The sequence below is a fragment of the Dermacentor albipictus genome, chromosome 9, assembly GCF_038994185.2.
Source record: "Dermacentor albipictus isolate Rhodes 1998 colony chromosome 9, USDA_Dalb.pri_finalv2, whole genome shotgun sequence".
Taxonomy (NCBI): Eukaryota; Metazoa; Arthropoda; class Arachnida; order Ixodida; family Ixodidae; genus Dermacentor; species Dermacentor albipictus.
Window position 1 is genome coordinate 3,238,930 of NC_091829.1, and position 19,409 is coordinate 3,258,338.

Below are 19,409 nucleotides of genomic sequence, written 5' to 3' on the forward strand. Positions count from 1 at the left end.
TCCTGTCGCAGCGTCGAAGACGAAGACCCGTCACCCCAGTGGTGATGTCACACCTTGCATTATCGAACCTTTGCGCGTCACGTAGAGATGTGGAATCACTGGACCATCTCCTCCTCTTCATCGTAAGATATAATACTTAGAGGAAGGCGTACTTAGTGGAACCGTTATCGCGTATTGGCCTTACTCTCTCACTACTTACTGCTTTATCTTTTGGTCCGAGCACCCTTAGTCGTGCCCGAAAGCAAGTATGTCGGATTTCACGTGAGCACCTCATCGCTACCGGGAGGCCTGACATGTTATGACCTGTCATACAACTTTTTCGTCATCAATTGTATTTTTTATACTCTGGCGGCTTTATCGAAAATTGGCACGATCACTTTTGAGTAATTCTTCAGTATTTATTATTTTTATTTAAACATAGCTGACACGGGCAATTAAGTTAGCGGGAAAGAAAGCATTCTATTACGTTTCTCCATTGCGCATTCCCCCTCGTGGGTACGTGCCATATCTTTGAAGGCAACAAAACATCTTTGTTTTGCGTTGATTGTGTTCTTGCATTTTTTTTTTGCGCACCCTAAAATTTTAATTTCTACGTTTCCACTTCCAAACTGCTAATTTCCATTCGACCTTATCCGCTTGTCTTAAGCAGCCCACTCATGGCCCACTGTAAGCATGCGCCGCGGGGACAACAGCAGCAACAACACTCGGTGGTGTCCACCTCAGCCTTCGCAAACTCGCGGCGTACAACCACCGAGGCGAGCTTCGTCGTCTTCGTGAGCTGCGACTTTGGGTCAGGTCACGTTTAATATCTCAATTTGCAGATACCAGTTTTGACTGCATTTATATTGCTCAAAATTTGTAGCATTTTGTTGGAACGCTCGCACCGCCCGATTCCCGGCCGATCCCCTGAGTGGGTTGTTCACCCCCGATGAGCACCGCAACCGACCAAGCCGCTGCCGCAGCCAACCGAGGAGGAAGGCGGCTGCCGCCGTCGCCGTAGTGGGCGCCATGGCCGGCCAGCAGGAGCCCGAGGAGCGGCCCATGATCACGTTCGAGCAGACGCCAGACACCGAAGTCAAGGCCACGCAGACCTCGCTCCCCGTAAGCACGGCTTGTAGAGCACCAAGGGCTACGTGTATGCTATAGCGCAACGAAGGCGATCACGTGACCCCCCGTGACTTTCCTCTGTGCTCCCGCCGTGCTTGTCACAACCGCACAATGACAAATGTATTCGCACAACTTGCGGCATTTGCACATTTTGCCGCAGACGGAATATCCAACAGGGCACGGTTGGATATTCCGTCTCGTTTGATATTCAGGCCTGCTTTGATACACACGCATTTCGCTGGCTACTTCGCCCCCGAGAAACGAGACGGCGCTTTTGGCGCGCCACTTCGCGCCTCACGACCCGTCCGGTGCCTCCCGCGCTGCACATACTTGGAGCTCACGCCCGGTCGAGTGGGCGAGCACTGTGTGCCAACCCGCGAGTCATGCGCAAGGCGAGGGACGCCTTTCTCTTTTGGCAGAGCAAAACGAGCAACGTAAGGAACAGCTAAGCGTATGCGTTCTTGCCAGCTTCGTAATCATCACAAGAACGTAAACGTAAGCATGAGAGAAGAATGCTGATCATGCCAGCTAAACCCAGAGGATTAAGGTATCGCGATCATGCAGCTAAACTGTAAGAATAAATGTGAAAAACAACGAAAAAGCTGGAAATTTATACTTTTACTACAGGGAATTGCTTTCAAATGAAGAAACGGAGATTATGTTTAAAGGAGGATCTCTTCTGTATATGGTCGAAGACAATTTTTTCTTGATTTTAGCACAATGCGTCCCCACAGGGTAAAGTCAACAACACCGCGAACAGAGTGGCGTCTCTGCTGCTGCTGCGTCACCGGCCACGGCAGCGTCTCGCGGGGCGAGTCGTGCGGCTCGGAGCAAGGCCGAACATCAAACCCGAGCAGCTAACTATCTAAAAGAGTTCAATGTTGGGCTAGTTGCTGTTTTGACATGGGAACCATCTTGAAATAGCGCCCAACGGGACGGCACAACAGAAAGGACGCAGTTATAACGCCTCTGTTCGTCGTCCTCACCGCTGCGCCATCCCGTTGCGCGCTATTTCAAAATCACTATGGAACTTCCTTTCAGTGAAACCACGGAAGAATAATAATCAGACCGTTTTGTAAAGTCACAGAAAAGCAAGCTCACAGAATATAACAGAAAAGATAGTTACTAAAATTGCCATACTTTTTCTGTTTCCCACAAAAAGTTACCGCGACGTTTCGCTTCGCGAGTGACGCGCATGGATCCCGTAGCGCACGACCAGGACGCCGTCGGCCATCGTCGGCTCACGCTTTCACTCGCACACCTAGCGACCTTGCCAGGAGACGAACCCACCATGTATGCATCGCAAACAAAACCAGTACCAACTGCCAGACGACGCCAACGCAGCGCGCATCCTTCTGCCTTCCTGCTCCGCGACGCTTGACCTCGTTCGTCCATCGCCACTCCGCTAAACCTTACGTAACACATTCCTCTCGGTGCTTTGCCGCGCGCTGAGGGCGCTCCTTCGCACTGTTCCCGGCGCGCGATTTTCTTCCCCTCCAAGCGCTTCCTCGCTCGCTTGCTTGGCGGCCTCAGACAAACGCCGCCGATTTGAAGAGCTGGCCATTGCGCATGTAAAATACACTCAACAGTGTAGGACGAGGAGGGGTGTGGCGGGGGCACAACCAAAAGGTTCTGCAGCAACGTTCGAGGCATGCCACGATGCAGGCGACCAGCAGCTCTCCGCTCAGCGCCCCCGGAGAGACACCGACGCAGCCGGCGGACGTCGCCTCGCCGCCGTTCCCTCAGCCGGCGACGCCCCCGACGAAAGGTACGACCGCGGGCTCGCAGTGCCACGCGACGCGAGGCGCCGGCAGCTACGACGCAAGCACTGCAGTGGCGCTGCATGCGGCGTACTGCATGTGACGCGCGTTAATCTGCGACAACATTTCTGCTGCCTTGAACGTGGAGTATTACTTGTCAATTTAATTTTAAGTTGATAGTATTGCGGTGGAATTCACACTAACGAGCACCTTTTAGCTATAGAGGGTAGCGTAAACATTCTGCGCCAGAACCTGCAGCGGTCCCTACCTGATGAAAGATGAATGAATGAGCTTGGATTCTGTCGAATCTGATTTAATTGCAAATAAATATTGCTGAGAACGTAGTTGACGTCCTGAAATATATCGCGCGTTATACAACGCGCCTGTCCGAGCCTTTGGGAAGAGGTTAATAATTAGAATATAATCCAAGCTTCGGGATGTTGGCATTCCATTTCAACCTGTAGCACGCAAAAGACACAGGGATGGTGTAGACAGAGGTAGAGGAAGCTCTCAACCTTATTAAAAGTCAACAAACAAAGACACCAAGGGCAACACAGGGGAAATTATTTGCACTTACTAGTTGAAATAATGAAATGAGAAATTAATGGAATTGAAAGTGGGTGAAAAAACAACTTGCCGCAGGTGGGGGAACGATACCCCGCCGTCGCATTACGCGTGCGATGCTGTACCAATTGAGCTAACGCAGCGCCGTCTTCACACCCAATTTCCGGGGTATTTATGTGTAACTACTACAACTAATCCTGGATGGATGGATGGATGGATGGATGGATGGATGGATGGATGGATGGATGGATGGATGGATGGATGGATGGATGTTATGAGCGTCCCCTTTGGAACGGGGCGGTGGGTTGCGCCACCAAGCTCTTGCTATTATACTGCCTAATGTCCCACCTAAGTTAAACAATGAAAAATAAATAAATAAACGCTATGAACTCCCAAACTTAAATTTTGTGAACCCCTGTTGCTAACTGTGCTTTTGTACGTCTCCGTCTTTTGTCGTTTCCATACTTTTCTTCCACCAATCCTCCAGTCGCCTCGTATACTAATGTCTATTGCGGACATGTTTGCTTTACCACTGCTCCCGCTGAACCCAAGGGCTTCAAGGAAACCAGTGGTGCCTAAATCGACCACTGGGTAGACGTCTTCACATTCTAATAAAACATGCTCCATAGTTTCCCTAGCGTACCGCAGCAAGCACATGCTTCTTGTTCCTTCTTATATCTCGCTTTATAGGTACGTGTTCTAAGGCATCCCGATCTCGCTTCGAAAAGTAATGAGCTTCCCTTTGAGTTATCATAAATTGTTTCTTTCCTGATTTCGCTTTTTTTTCCTCTTAAGTAGTTACTCATGGCAGGTTTCCTTTCCATTGCCGCCACCCATGAGATTATTTCAGCCTCTCTGACTTTCCGCTTGACCGTCTTTGTTGCTGTGTTGCCCACCCTACAGGCCGCATACTTGCTGGTAAGCTTCCTAGTTCTTTTCCTCCACTGTGATTCAATGTTTTTCCTGTACAGATACCTGAACACTCTCCCAGCCCAAAGTAACTCCCAGCCCATTTACTTTCTTCCATATTTCTCAGGCGTTATTCATACTCAATACTCCACACTCAATACTCCTAACCCTGGGAGTGTTAACCAGTTCCACCACTCACAAACCTAGGCGGCGGATGCGGAACAACCTTTCTGCCGCAGACAGGCACGTACCCAGGATATTTTTTCGGGGGGGGGGGGGGGCACCACCTCCATCATCATCATCACCGCCATCATCATCATCATCATCATCCTGTTTTATGTCCACTGAAGGACGAAGGCCTCTCCCTGCGATCTCCATTTACCCCTGTCCTGCGCCAACCGATTCCAACTAGCGCCCGCGAATTTCCTAATTTCATCGCTCCATTTAGTGTTTTGTCGTCCTCGATTGCGTTTTCCTTCTCTTGGTACCCATTCTGTAACCCTAATGGTCCTACGGTTATAAAACCGGCGCATTACATGACCTGCCCAGCTACATTTTGTCCTCTTGATGTCAATTAGGATATCGTCTATACCCGTTCGCTCTCTGATCCAAACCGCTCTCTTTCTCTCTCTTAACGTTATGCCTAGCAATCTTCGTTCGATCGCTCTTTGCGCGGTCCTTAACTCCTTCTCAAGTCTCTGCGCCATATGTCAGCACTGGCAAAATGCACTGATTGCACACCTTACTTTTCAATAATAATGGTAAGCTTCCAGTCAGGCGCTGGCAATGTCTGCCGTATGCGATCCAACCTATTTTTATTCTTCCGTGAATTTCCTTCTCATGAACAGGGTTCCCTGTCATTAACTGACCTACGTAAACGTACTCCTTCACAGTCTCCAGTGGCCGACTGGCGATCCTGATCTCTCGTTCCTTTGCCCGGCTATTTATCATTATCGTCATCTTCTGCATATTAATATTCAACCCCACTCTTACACTCTCTCTGTTAAGGTCTCCAATCATTTGTTGTAACTCGTCTGCATTGTTGTTGAATAGAACAATGTCATCGGCAAACCGAAGGTTACTGAGATATTTGCCGTCGATCTTTACTCCTAAGCCTTCCCAGTTTAATAGCTTGACTTCTTCTAAGCACGCAGTGAATAGCTTTGGAGAAATTGTCTCTCCCTGTCTGACCCATTTCCCTATAGGTATCTCCCTGCTTTTCTTGTGTAGGATTAAGGTAGCTGTAGAACCTCTGTATAGATTCTTACGCGAAGGACGAGCCAGTAAGACGAAAAACTATTTACAGATTATATTTACAACAACGGTTGCTGCGCTGACCGGTTAGATTCACAGCGCGAGCCCAGTTCGTTCTTCCTCCTCTTTTCTGGAGTGATGGCGCCCACGCACCTCGTTCAAACAAACAAATACCACACGCATGTAGCAATATTTTTCAAGCTTTTTACGTAAGAGTTCTGTAGTCCTTGATTACGTAGTGCCTCTAGACTGCTGGTATCTCTACTGAATCAAATGCATTTTCGTAATCTATATAAGCCACATAGAGAGGCTTATTGTACTCTGCAGGTTTCGCGATAACCTGATTGATGACATGGATGTGATCCATTGTAAGGTATCTCTTCCTGAAGCCAGCCTGTTCCCTTGGTTGACAAAATCCAGTGTTGCCCTTATTCTATTGGAGATTATTTTGGTAAATATCTTATATAATACTGGGAGCAAGCTAATGGTCCTATAATTTTTCAATTCTTTAACGTCTCCTTTTTTGTGGATTAGTATAATGTCTGCATTCTTCCAGTTTTCTGGGACCCTTGCAGTCGATATACACTTCGTATAAAGAGCCGCCAGTTTTCTAAGCATTATGTCTCCTCCATCTTTGATTAAATGGACTGTTATTCCACCTTCTCCTCCCGCTCTTCATCGTTTCATGTCTTGCAGCGCCCTTCTGACCTCATCGCTAGTTATAGGAGGGTTTCTGTATCCTGTTCATTACTGTTTCTAAGTGAGGTATCGTGACTCCTCTGGATACTGTATACACGTCAATTTAGAATTTTTCCGCTGCTTTTACTGTATCTTCGAGATTGCTTATGATATTATCCCTCTTATCTTTTAGTGCATACATCATGGTTTGTCCTATGCCAGGTTTCTTCTTTACTGATTTCAGGCTGCGTTCATTTTTTTACGGCTTCTTCAGTCTTTCACATGTTATAGTTTCGAATATCAGTTATTTTCGCCTTGTGGATCAGTTTTGACAGTTCCGCGAATTGCGTAACGCTGTGCGGCCGCCAGTTCCATACAACCGCGTAGAGCGGGGGGGCCCGCTCTACATACAACCGCGGGGGGGGGGGGGGGGGGGGGGGGCCCGGGGGGGGGGGCCCGGGCCCCCCCCGGCCCACCCCCTGGCTACGTGCCTGGCCGCAGACCAGTACGCGATCTTTTTTGGGTGAAGGCAACTGGTCAATAAACCCACACGTGCTACCTGAGGGCATCAGTGTTACCGGATTCGAGACCCTGGTTGTGTAATGAAAAGAGAAGACAAAGGGGGTTATCCGAGGGGCCCGATTTTTATTAATCATATCATAAGAAACCAACAAACAATGACACCAAGGACAACACGATGGGAATTACTTGTACTTACTAATTGAATTAAATAAATGATAATTTGGTGGAGCATATCACGCGTAATGCGAAGACGTGGGATCGTTACCCACCTGCGGCAAGTTGGTTTTTCATTCACTTTCTATTCCATTAATTAATCATTTATTTAATTCAATTAGTAAGTACAAGTAATTTTCCCCTGTGTTGTCCTTGATGTCTTTGTTTGCTGGCTTCTTATGATATGATTAATAACAAACGGGCCCCTCGGTGAAGCCCCTTTCTTCTCATTCAACTTTATTAAGCGATATGAAACTAAATGCGATGCGTACAATTGTCTTCGTTGACATTCTATGTACGCAACGTTTAATATCCCGCAACAGTTCTGTTTTTGCCCCGCACGGTTCACATTAAGCTACGCAGAAATGCACACCGCGATGCTGCGAGGACGACGGCAGTGTTTGGCGAGGGAGGCGACAGAGGGCGTCTGCGGCCAGGGGCTTGTAAAGCCCCTGAAACTTCGTAAAGTAGTGCCACTCTCCTCCTCCGCCTTCACTCCTCCTCGTTTCTCCTCTCTTTCACGCTCCCTCCTCGACCATGGCACCGCCTACTTGCTCGAGCGCAGCAGACGACCTTTCGCAGAGTGAATGCACGCATAGCAAGGCAGTGCTCTTTAGGAGTTCACGTTGGCTTTCCAGCTCCGCGTAACTTCGTGTACAGCATAGAATCTTTAGTCGGATGCTTATACAAATTCGGTAACGGCAGCTTTTGTTTCATTTTTTGATAACTATTTCTTAAAAAAAGTATCTGACGGAGTGTTAACGCTGTGCGTTGACGACTGCGAATGTATCGCGTGCCCTACAGTTAGGTACGCAACATTTGTCAAGGGCGTGTCGCAAGATATTGTTGCGAATGGTTGTAAATAACACGTTTACCATCGAATGACAACCTCTTGGCTTCCAGCAAGCCCTCAGCCTAAAGAATCCGCGCCGCCCTTACCATGTGAATTCGCGGCGCGTATCAGCTATGACGTACGAAGGCTGACGGAGATCACTGCTCTGGAGGCTCGAAAGTGTATTACAAGCTACAGTGCCGCCAACGTGTGTGCTTGCCAATCTAAGCGCGCGCAAAGCCTCAGAGGTGGACGCTGGTGCTATTATGTTTCTCGTGTCTTAAAGCCGACAGAAATACCGCGGCCGATCATCGAGTAGGGACTGTGCGTACACAAGAAAATAAAATGAGTTTTTAGCATTCGTGCGCGAAGCGGGAGCGCGATAACAATGCTTTACCCAATCTCAAACAAGACTACTGTGGCCTTCAGTAATTTTTGAGGTTAACGACTTATCACGAATAACACTTCATCTTGCGTTGGTTCGTCCGTTTACTAAGTGACGTACTTGTCGCGAACCGAGTTGCACTGAGGTGCATGCATTGAGGACGGTTGCACTCCCTTCGAAGTAACATTTGCGAGATATGACTTTATTAGTGAAGTCATGATCGGGCAAAGAATCCCTCCGCCATGACGCGGCCGAAATTGCGGCAAGTGAAATGGTTTTATCCATAGGTTAAAATGATATGAAACGGCATTCGAGTTGCAAGTTAACAGTTTATTTTCACACAGATGCATTACAGATTTGTCTTTGCAGTTACAAGTCCGTGTGCACCATTTATTGTCTCATTGCGTAAATAAACGCACCAGCCTAAGAGTCCTACAGCAAGCGCGTCTCAATAAGGCATAGTGACTGTAGAAACTAATAGTAGCATAGACGAGCAAGCGAACGACTATATGAGCGCGCGAACTAACGAGCGAGCAAACGACTAAACGAGCGTGCGAACGAACGAGCAAACAACTAAGCACGAACGACGACTAAACCAGCCAGGGAACGGGCGGGCGACCGCACGTTTTCTTTGCGAGTGCTCCACCGCCGCATCTTAAGCTTCGCACACTTTAAAGCTCACGCGAATTAGCACATACGTCTCAATTACATATGATGCGGTCGCTCGACGACGAACGCACCGCGTAACACGGTTTCGGGAGAGCAAGCACGCTTTTCATCGGTGCCTCTGTATCGCAAATCCACCGGGCGACCGCCATCGAGGAACACGAACAAATGTGGCAAACAAAGCTAGTCTATCTAAAGAAGGCTAGTAAGTAACCACAAAAGGCAGAGAGTTGCTCTCCTGAGGCGCTTTCATGATCGAGACTGAAATTTTATCAAAAGGACTGCGCTGAATCTTAAAAATTTCGTAATCACGTTATCGCACGCAACCTCGCGTGCGCGCGAACTCAAGCCGGTTGGCGTTCAAAACGATTAAGCGCACCAAATATGACTAACACGACCACGTAGTGCGCATATAAGCAAAGCAGACGTTGCGTAAAAATCATGTTAAAGCGTGCGTACAAATGACAACATGCACAGTGAACTGTGCAATATCTACTACGTTATTGCCCGCAGCACAATACGCAAGCCTGGCACATACAATACTCTGAGAGAGTCACAACTTACATCACATAGTCGCGCGGAGGAAGTTGGTCGGAAGTTCTCCCTCCCGATTCGGTGAAGCCATGTCTTTCTTCTTAACCCGTTGCGCTTACCGGACGGTATCGCGAACATATTCTTGCCTTTGCTAAAACTATATTGGCATCCAAACGCGCAGCAGGTCATGGTAACAGAAAATGACGTGAAGCGACGTCGCAGTTGCCACAAAACATCCTTCAAGGCGTTCACAAGTACAAAACAACACAGAATAGGAACGGAAGGAATGCCGCCAACAAGTGCCGCCTTTCGAGCAAAGATGGCACTGAAGCGCGACTGTAAACAAACGAAGCCGGCGCAAGGGGCCACGTGATGCCATTAGGCCAATAGCGACGCGGTGTCGGCTTCGGCCAGAGCGCTGGAGGAGGAAGCGGCATTCTTCAAAGCGTGGCACTACTTTACGAAGTTTAAGGGGCTTTAGGGGCTTGCGTCTTTTGGCTGCACACTGCGCGTGGCACAAGACGCGAAGCGCGCAGCCGTAATAGGGACGCTTCGCTGTACACGAGACGGTGAATTCAGGCACGTGTGTCCACCTCAACATCCGCGCCTACAGCACGTCACTAGACGCGTGCTTCGAGGGCCGCCGCGCCCATTTTTTAACGATAACGAAAGTGGGACAAAAACTGTGCGTGTGAAGTGCGGGAAGCTGATCACATGGTGCGTGTATATATGTATATCATATTTGCACGGTCCTGACGCGCACTTGTTTTAGTAAAAGGTGCCTTGAAATTGGCCATGCGCGTCAGAATCTCAACTAATTATTGTACTCAAAATCAAAAAATTACCGACGATTACGTTACTTCCTAATGCGAAATTTGAGCGCAGCAAATAAGCTGTTTCACCTTTTCGATAGATTGAGGCAAAGAAATCGAGCAACACATGTATGCGCTATCACAGAATTTTTTTTATTTTTCACACGTATTCCTTTAACAAAGACTCCACTAACAGTTCTTGACAGTCATGAAGTCGTGACTTCCATCGGTCGTCTCGCTCATGGCTCAGAAAGAACTGGCAGATAATTTCGCAGTGGCGAACGGCAGCGGCAATTTCGGCTCGGGCGGTGCACATATACAGATCCGCCGCCACCGATCTGGCTCTCTGATTGCCACCGCACAGGGCGAACGGCAGCGGCAATTTCGGCTCGGGCGGTGCACATATACAGATCCGCCGCCACCGATCTGGCTCTCTGATTGCCACCGCACAGGGGTTGCATTGGAGGAGGAGCGAAGAAAGGAATTAAGTTCGAGCCGGCGCTTTGACAACCGGAGACTCGCAGGAAGAGGGGGGAGGGGGGCGGCGTGTACACCCAGCGGCAAACGATGGGGGCAGAAGCGCGCGCAGCAAGCGGACAACACGATAAAGGGAGGAGGGAAGAGATAGCAGCGACTGACTGATGCCGCTGACGCCGATAGTGAGTCAACCCCAGCTGCGGAGTTGGTTTCAGGGACAACGCCGCCGATGCCGACACAAACAATATGATACCCTCGCTTCCGCAGCGCTAAGAACCAGGTCTAGCCGTGGGAAGGTGGTCACGTATTCGTCGACGTGCCGGGGCCTACGTGAAATAACCGGCGCGTCGGCAACTGAAGAGCACCCTATCCGCCACACAAGAACAGGGGGGGGGGCTTTCCTCCTCTTTCTGCATGGCGGCGACGGTGTTCTATGCAGTCACGTTATCTTGACTCTCTAGCGGCGTCAGCGGCATCCAGCGGTATCAGTCGGTCGCTGCTAGCGCTGGGGGGATGAAAGGGGGGCGGAGCTGGTTACGAGGCCGACGACAACGCCGACGACGACGCGAAACCCAGGAACGGACGCCAAAGAGCTGCGCTCTAAAACGAAACCGACTCAAAGAAAGAAAAGCTCCATGCAAGGGAGCCAGCCGCGCTGCCATCGAGAGGGTCGTCCGAAGCAAGCGACGTTCGGGGACGACATCGCAGACGATGGCTGCGCGAGCCTCCACAAGTCTGGCATTTATAATGCGGTTCACAGCGAAAAGGAGGTGTCATCAGATAAAATTCAGCTGTGTCCGTGTCTTATCTGCCTTTGTATGTTCCGTAATATCGTTTCAATACGGTACGCGCCGACAAAAACAGAATACGGAGTTTTACGTGCCTGAACCACGATCTAATCACGAGACACGCCGTATATAGTGGGGGACTGCGGACTAATTTCGGCCACCTGGCGTTCTTCAGCGTGCGCCTAAATCAAAGCGCACTGCTGCTCTTGCATTTCGCCCCCATCGAAATGCGGCTGCCGTGGCCGGGATTTGATGCCGCCACCTCGTGCTTAGCAGCGCAACACCAAAGCCTTACTAAGCAACCACAGCGGGTCACGCATCAAGATATAGGTTTCGTTGCTTGACGTATGCGGCAGAATCGACACCAAGTTAATTTTCTGGATATTTGGGTGCCGCTGTGGAATCGTCGGTATTTATAGATGACATCACAGAGCGCAGGTGCTTTCAGCGTAACCTTCTACCCCTCTACGGACTTGATTTGTCGTATACTTGGCGACGTTACTCTTCCGTTTTTCGATTAATCTAGCATAGCCTCCCTCTGGGATCTGCTTTAGAGCGACCACTCCAGATATGGGTTGATTGGGCCCCGGACCAGGACGCGTTTCTTCAGCTACGGAGCTTTGTTTATGAACCCTCGTTCGTAGCGCCGCGTTGCTGTCAGGCCGACACTCCCCAACAGTTTGGGGCCCCAAAAGGTTTTGCGGGTGTTAGCGTTGGGGCACGCAGGAGTGAAGTGGTTTAGAATTGGGCTTTGCGTGTGCGGATGGCTTCTTGCGCTGACAGCGCCACTACGTCGTAAGAAAAGCTATCATAAATAATTAAATAAAATATACCATTTTATAAGGATAGTAACTTTTACTTATGTGTTTTAGCGTTTAATGACAATTTAGGGGTTATTCTATTAGCAGCAAACAATTAGTTGCGCTCATTTTTGAGTAACCAACTTTACGTGCCTTCACGAGAAAAGCGAAGCCGTGTTGGGCCTACGGAGCCATGAAATCCGCAATCGAATTCGGAATCAGCGGCGTCGAATCAATCTTCATAACACACGCTAGTTGAGAGAAAGTGATAACTGCAGTCACTTCTCCCAGCTTGCGAACTTGACGCGTCACCACGAATCGAGCCCAGTTTGGTGCCAGGTTAGAGCCGTCGCTTCGGTGGGTGCCGCCCATGTTTGTTTATGCAAATCTTGTGGGGCAGCTTTTGTGGCTCCCGCTAAATCGGCGACATAGCGTGCCAGACCGCAAACGCAGCTTGCGTCTCGCGCATGCGCCTCGGGGCACGTTCTAAAAGCGAGCGACGCAGGCGCAGCAGCCACCGCGTCGCCTCAAGCGCCCCGGAAGTCGGCGACGGTGGCTGACGTCACGAGCCGGGCGGAAGCGCAGGAGCTGCACCGCAAGTGGGCGCACGAGCACTTCCTCGAGTCGGTGCCGGTCAGGGAGTCCCACATGGAGGCCAGTCGCCGGGAGAGGCTCGTCAAGACGGCGCAGACGTTCTGCATTCACCTCAGCTTCTTCGGAATGGCACGCCTCCTCTATCGCTTATATCCACCAAGTGGATCCGATCTGCATTACGTAACATCGCGGATACAGGTTCTCGTATGTGGCCCAAGTAGCGCTTCTTCGGGCCGGTCATATGAACACACTAAACGACAGCTATGCGCTTGTATCACACGGCTTGAGTAGCAAATAACCATGGGTGTAATTCGTTTTGACACAGTTACATTAGGGTACTTTTGAAATTGCGCAATGGAAGCGTTGCGGTGATGCAGTCGCGAATTTAGAGGAAATGCTTAGACTTTTTTGCACTGCCTCCGACGTATCCGTCTTCTAAAAACCTGCTTGCACCATATATAACACGACGCCGAATACAACGTGTGATGGAAATTTTAAGGACTCGGAAAAAAAAAAAAACAGACACGCTACGTCGACTTAATGCAAATATGTGCGCCGCTTGTTGCGCCCTCCGTGAGTGGAAGAGGGTACTAGCAAAGCGACCACTGAATCGGATCAAGCACGAATATATGAAAAAATATAACCTCCGCGGATATCACGCGTAATACCGAATGCGTCTCTTAGGAAACAAAGGCCACGCTATTTCTTGGCGACCGTGGTGAAACTCGTTGAAGAGTATTTCGCCCGAGTTTGCACATAATGATCGAGTAAGACACGAGGCACACGGTATCGCAGACCACTGCCCATACGAACCTCGCGTAGACGACTCTGCAAGAGGCTTGTTCTTGCTGACGCACGCCGTTGCAGCCCCTTGACCATCGGCGTCTGCCCTCCTTCCAACTGCGGCGCCTTTGCCAACGGGCTGGCTCGTTCGACTGTCCTGATAACATAGCCAAGCGTTTGCTCGCTACCGTCATCACGTACCATGCTAGAGCGGGGTAGTAAATTAATGACGCAGTGAATGCCGTTATAGCGCTCGGTATCGTCAACGCATCACCAATGCTAGTGCTGTGGCGCCATTTGCTAACTAGAAACCGAGTCAGTTTTATGGCTCGGTGTCGTGTCTGTAGTCCTATAGCAGCATGAAAACAAACAGCCGATCTCAATAATTACGACAGTGCATGCATACCTAATGATTCGACGTCAGCTTGAGATGAGACTTAGCGATGACGGATTTTGCCGCTTGTTTTTTGCTGACAGGGCGGAGAGCCATGTAACAAGCTTGAATTCGGATCGAAGCAGTGTTGCGTACTCCAGGGTAGCGTATCGTACTGCAGCCAAGTTGTAGCGGCGCCTGCCTATCGAAGCTCGACCGACGTTACTTATTGGGTGGCGTAGTCGGCGGGCTGCAGGCTTCCGGTAGACCATGGCGACCAAGCAAGGGCGAGACGATTTCTAGTGCGAAACTTGCACGGTTTATTCAAAAGTTGGTGAACGAAAATGAGAAGAGCATGGAGTGTTCTAAAGAGTACATTTCGGGGCCCCTTAAATAGGCTCTCTACAACCGTGGGAGGGATCTTGCCTCCGTCGACGTCACGTGACCGTCACAGAAAGCCTGCTGCAAGGAGGAGGGCGTCCAACCTCCTGGAATGGTAGACGCTTGTCTGTCTCTTTTGCGCGTTGCTGGTTCGTGGAAGTTCTCCTGTAGAGTTTGACCGTTCGAGGAAAGGGTCTCTCTAAAGTCGCACACACACAAACACAAAAGATGCCTGTAAACACTGCGCATGGCTTCCGCCAGACCGGCAGACACTCGCAATGGTCATGGCGAATTAGGAAGTCACGCTTCATTTTGACGAGGCAAGGTGTGTGAAGGTCGGGTGAGAGAAATTCCTTTCTGCGCGTGGTGCTAGATGCCAACCGTAGCAGGAGCAGTCACGCCTCATTTCGACGAGCCATGGCGAGAGAAGGTCGGGTGAAATCCCTTTCCGCACGTGGTGCCACACGCCAACCGTAGTAGCTATATATGGGTGCCGCCACGTTGGCTGCGTAATCACGTTTAGGGTGGCTATTACGGTTAACGGCGGTAACTGCCGCAGTAATTCTCGGTAAGTCCTATCATGTCACGTATCGCTTTACCATATCATGTAGCCATCAAAAATAAAACTCTCTAGTGTATACCCGATAATCAGCCAGTTACGCCTGGAACTATATATATATATATATATGTCGCTGCGCAAGGATATTACCTGTGTGCGCCTCGTACCTTCGGCAGTGCTGCAACTGCCTACCTTGTGAGATAAAGATAGCAGTGGTGAAGCGAAGCACGTGGCACTAACGAGCGCCGACAGGGAGTGCTTCGGTAGTCACAGCGCAGCGGAGGCTCCAACGCTTGGTGTTGGCACTTGCAGCGCATGGTTTGCCTTTCGCGTCGGTTTAGCCTGTGGCGCCTCGTCGCCTACGGAATGCCTCTTCAACATGCATCAGCAGTGCCTACACGCCACCTACTGCTTCGATGGCACCGACTAAGAAAACAGCTGCTCCACGCGGCGCAGAAAGGCAACGGAGTCGACGGGCGAATCTCGCTTTCGTCCGGCAAACCTGCAATGCGATCGCCGTCCTGCAAATCGTGTGCTGCAGCGGACCGCGAGTTCACGAAGCAAACATGCAACAGCTCCTTGCGAAGACACGTTTCACTTTCGTGTTCTGTCGATTCCTGTGAAAGAGGGTTCAACCTTAATTTTTTTCTATTATCTTTTGTATCGTGCGTTGTAGCGCTACTAATGTATTTTGCTTCTTTTATAAGGCCACGTGTCTTGTTTAATTTACAACCACGCCAAAATTGAACTACGGAATATTTGTTTTGTTTAATGAACATGTTCACCTTTCTGCCATTGATGTGTGACACGGGGTGAGGCATTGTCTATTAGCTTCTTCCTTTTGCCTCGCTCCGTGGGCACGTTCTGCGTAGACATGTTCATGTCACAATAAACTGGTTTGATTTGATCGCCGGCTCACCCTGACACGCTTTCCCTCGCACACACAGCGTGCGGCGGCGGCGTTGTCGCTCTTCGAGTTTACGCAGAACATTACGACAACGTCGACGGAGACAACGAAAGTAAAAATGGGGCTAGTGTGTCCATGCGAATGCTATCTCAATAAGAAATACTGAAATTGAACCATTGATGATTTCCAGCTGGAGTGGCGTTACTTCGCTGGCGACTCGGGCGAAACTTTAAGACTTTTTCGGAATAAAAGAGGCCCACATAATCGCGCTTATGCAAAGCAAGTGGAGAGCAGGTTTCGCGATACATACACCGCCTGGCCCTTAAGCTCAGCTGCGAGCTTTATTAGAACAAATGCAATCGATGTTTGCAAGAGGCTTTGGTCAAGGATTAAAGTGTATGTCAACTTAGCAACAAGTATGGCGACTTAAAGAAACTGATATTTCGAGCAAACCTCTACTCTGCGACTTCCATCAATCAATCCCGTTTATTTACCTTTAGAAGGAGGGGCCAGCATTAAAAGCCGTCGTGGCTTGGCTAACTCAGGACTGAGAGAATCTTTTCCCAACAAAAGTGAAACAAAAGTGAAACAGCAGATTACAGGAAGGCTGTTAGAACGGCGACTGAAGGCATGAGCGCAACGACGTTGGTCGCAGCGAAATAAAATTTATCGCTACCTAATAGTTCGTTCGCCATCATTAGCCTATAGCAGCGCGATGGGTCACGATTGCACAGGGCATGTACTACGCGCTGTTTGGCCCCACTGTGCAAGACTTGGCCGTGACGCTGGACGTGGGCCTGTTTCGTGTGTTGTTCCTGCTGGCCGCCAGGGGCGTCGGGTACTTCTTGGGAGCCGTGGCCGGTGAGTCGCGCTCCGTGCCCGCGCCGGGCGCGCACTACGCAACGTGGCGCGCGTGCTGCAGGCGGAGTGCTGCTGAGACCCGTGAACCCGCAGGTGCTCCTCGTGGTGCTCGACTTCTTCCTCGCCATGGCCTGCCTCGGGGTCTCCTACTTCGACACGCTCTTCCAGAGTGAGCTGCTCTTCGGACTCGGAGGATTCGCCCTCGGGGCCATCAACATCGGTCAGTTCGTTCAAGACCACGCCTGCTCGCGAGTCACACAACGCGGCCTTTGCAGTGGGCGTCCTGTGGATCTCGGCGCTGTGGCGAGAGGCCAGCGGGTTCCTGCTGCAGACCCTCAGCTTCATGCACTGCATGGGCTGCACATTGGCGCCCGTGTTGGGCGAACCGTTCCTGACACAGCGAAGCGTGCTTCGGCCACCGTCAGACATGCCGCCGGCGGTCGAGAGGGAGCTCGCCTACCTGACCAGCCTCGAAGACAAGGACTTTGTTTACGTCGCGTACGCCTACTGGGCCGTCGCCTTGTACGTGTTCGTCGTCGTCTTCCTGGTGCTGGTCGCGTTCTTTGTTGACCCTCGGCACCAGGACCTAAGGGCTATGGAGACACAGTGCCCCGTCGCACCTTGCAGCGGAATCGTAGTCGTGTTGTTCTCGTACCTGTTCACGTCGGTCGCGATGGAGATCATCTACAGCCAGCTCGTCGCCGCGTTCGCGCTTCTCCTCGGGCAGAACAAGACCGTGGCCGCCTACCTGACGTCCAGCTTTTGGGCCGCGTTCAGCGCCGTGCGGGGCGCTTCGATCGTGTGGCTACAGCAGCACGGCTCGCTCGGCGTGCTGCTGTGCTCGAACGTCTTGCTCCTGGCCCTGGCGGGCTTCGGCTTCGCCTTCGGCCACCAGGCGCCGGCGATGTGGATCGGCGCGGTGCTGGCCGGCGCGTCCATGGCTCCCGTGATGCCCTCGACGTTGCTGCTCTTGCACGACCATTCGGGCGTCTCTCGGGGCCGGTTCGCCCTGGCGGTGCTGGTGGTGGGAGCCAGCTCGGCGTTCGCGCCGCTCTGCCTCGGGGCCGAGATGGAGCGCGAACCGATGCTCTTCCACTACGCGCTGGCGGCGCTCGCGGCCGTCTCGCTGCTGCTCCTGCTGGTCGCGAGGATGCTGGTGCGGCGCCGCGGCGACGGCTACGCCCCGCTGCCCGCTGCGGTCGAAGCGCGGTCCTACAAGTCGCGTTAACTACGGACGCGACAACAGTTGTTCACTGCGTGGACGAGTAGCGGCGCTCTTGTCACCCAGCTGTAAAAAAAGACACGTGATGTGAAGGCATGAGTACCAACTTCAATTAAAACTCCACCATGATCTAATCTGTACCAACCTTAATTCACCCTAATCCATTTTAATCCACCTGAATCAATACGCCTTAATCTCCTTTAATCGAACTTAATGAAATTTCGGTGGTTCTTGTGTGGGCCGTGGCGTCCGGCCGACGCCGTGGCTGTTCAGCGCGGGATGTCGCAGCGCGAACCGCAGCAGGTTCAGCCATCAGTTGGTCACGCAGCTTTTGGTGCCATCGGATGATAATGCCGGACTTTTCGCTTCGTGAGGCGTATAAGACCTTCGCCTTAATAAGCCGGCAATGGTGACTTTCACAGCCTATGTGTAAGCAGTACGCTGCTGCCGTACGACCGAATTGCACGGGTGAGCGGAGAAAGAACGCACTTGTGGCACGGCGCCCCGCGCAACCGGCTCTTGTTCTCGGGATAAATGTTCTTACTACAGAATTGAGCGCATGTCCGAGCTGCAAGGTGGCCGCGGCCAGGTTCCATTTCACAGCAACGCAAGATTGCTAGAACAGGCATGCGCCATTGATGCCTAAACGAGACGGTAATGCCAAACGCACTCGCCAGGCGCGTAGTTTTCAAGCCCGTGCGAGAAGTGCGCCGTGATGTGGTGCGCGCGCATCAACACCGAAGCAAGCACGGGCTCCAGGCACGACCGAGCAGGTCACGCGACGTACTGAACACGTTCCACGCGCTGCATGGCCATACCTGGCAGCGGCGACACAGCATTGGAGCACGGCGCGTCTATCGCTACATAGAAAATAGTTTCCAGGTTTGCTGATGTACGTGGAACAAGAGTGCCACAAAAACATTACTCCGAGTTATTTTGGCGAGTAGTGGCTGCAGAACCTTCCTTTTTCGACATATAAAGATCCGTCTTTAGGGGTCACCTTTGTTTCAGAGTTCTTATACTGACTTCAAATTTTGCGTGCTGAATGGGGATGTCTTAACATTGAGTAGTTTTCCAACAGCAGAACCTGTAACAATTCTTGTAATTATTTATCAAACTTTAGAGTTTCAGATTTATATGCACCCTTTCTTGAGCTATTGACAGAATGCGCATATAGATTGGCTAGTTATATTCCACACATTACTTTCTCCAAGCGATATCAAATGATCTTCATAATAGTTGGAATGTTAGTTAATTTGTTTTTATGAAAAGAAAGTAACAAAGAGAATGCACAAGAATAATTTTATGTACACTTAAGCACTTCCGGCACACAGCAAGTGTCGTCTGCTTGTGTTACAACGTACTCCATTTTGACGAGAGCTCCACGGTCAGAGTCGGTCTCAGTCTTTTCGCGAGCACTATGATTCG

The 19,409-nt window shown here is 50.7% G+C and overlaps 2 protein-coding genes across 6 annotated transcripts in view; one reads left to right on the plus strand and one right to left on the minus strand.

Annotated features, from left to right (window-relative positions):
* The window catches only part of LOC135909196 (sodium-dependent glucose transporter 1A-like), a 115,824-nt gene that overhangs the window by 8,360 nt on the left and 88,055 nt on the right, over nucleotides 1–19,409 (minus strand). Inside the window, exon 1 of one of the 3 annotated variants that reach the window (XM_070525710.1) lies at nucleotides 13,709–13,860. The exons of the other annotated variants lie outside the window; for them this stretch is intronic. Coding sequence (XP_070381811.1) covers nucleotides 13,709–13,845 — 137 coding nt within the window. The 5' untranslated portion in view covers nucleotides 13,846–13,860. Of the gene's footprint in view, nucleotides 1–13,708; nucleotides 13,861–19,409 lie in introns of those variants that run through there. 3 annotated transcript variants of the gene reach the window in all.
* On the plus strand, nucleotides 679–18,978 carry LOC135909195 (sodium-dependent glucose transporter 1-like). 3 transcript variants are annotated; one of them, XM_065441031.2, is made up of 7 exons: nucleotides 679–790; nucleotides 863–1,101; nucleotides 2,773–2,875; nucleotides 12,807–13,024; nucleotides 16,633–16,759; nucleotides 16,821–16,979; nucleotides 17,035–18,978. In XM_065441031.2, exons 2-7 carry the CDS (start codon nucleotides 1,009–1,011, stop codon nucleotides 17,985–17,987), a joined length of 1,653 nt encoding a protein of 550 aa, XP_065297103.1. In that variant the 5' UTR covers nucleotides 679–790; nucleotides 863–1,008; the 3' UTR covers nucleotides 17,988–18,978. The 3 variants fall into 3 exon arrangements, with proteins under 3 accessions (XP_065297103.1, XP_065297105.1, XP_065297102.1); XM_065441030.2 differs by having other exon boundaries at nucleotides 711–1,101; XM_065441033.2 differs by lacking the exons at nucleotides 2,773–2,875; nucleotides 12,807–13,024 and having other exon boundaries at nucleotides 708–1,101.

Excerpts from the sequence above, each read along its gene's own strand:
- LOC135909195 (XM_065441031.2), top strand. The coding sequence starts at position 1,009 with ATGGCCGGCCAGCAGGAGCCCGAGGAGCGGCCCATGATCACGTTCGAG. Across the intron at positions 2,876-12,806 it reads GGCGACGCCCCCGACGAAAG|GCGCAGCAGCCACCGCGTCG; the intron begins GTACGACCGCGG and ends CGAGCGACGCAG. Across the intron at positions 16,760-16,820 it reads CTTCTTGGGAGCCGTGGCCG|GCGGAGTGCTGCTGAGACCC; the intron begins GTGAGTCGCGCT and ends CGCGTGCTGCAG.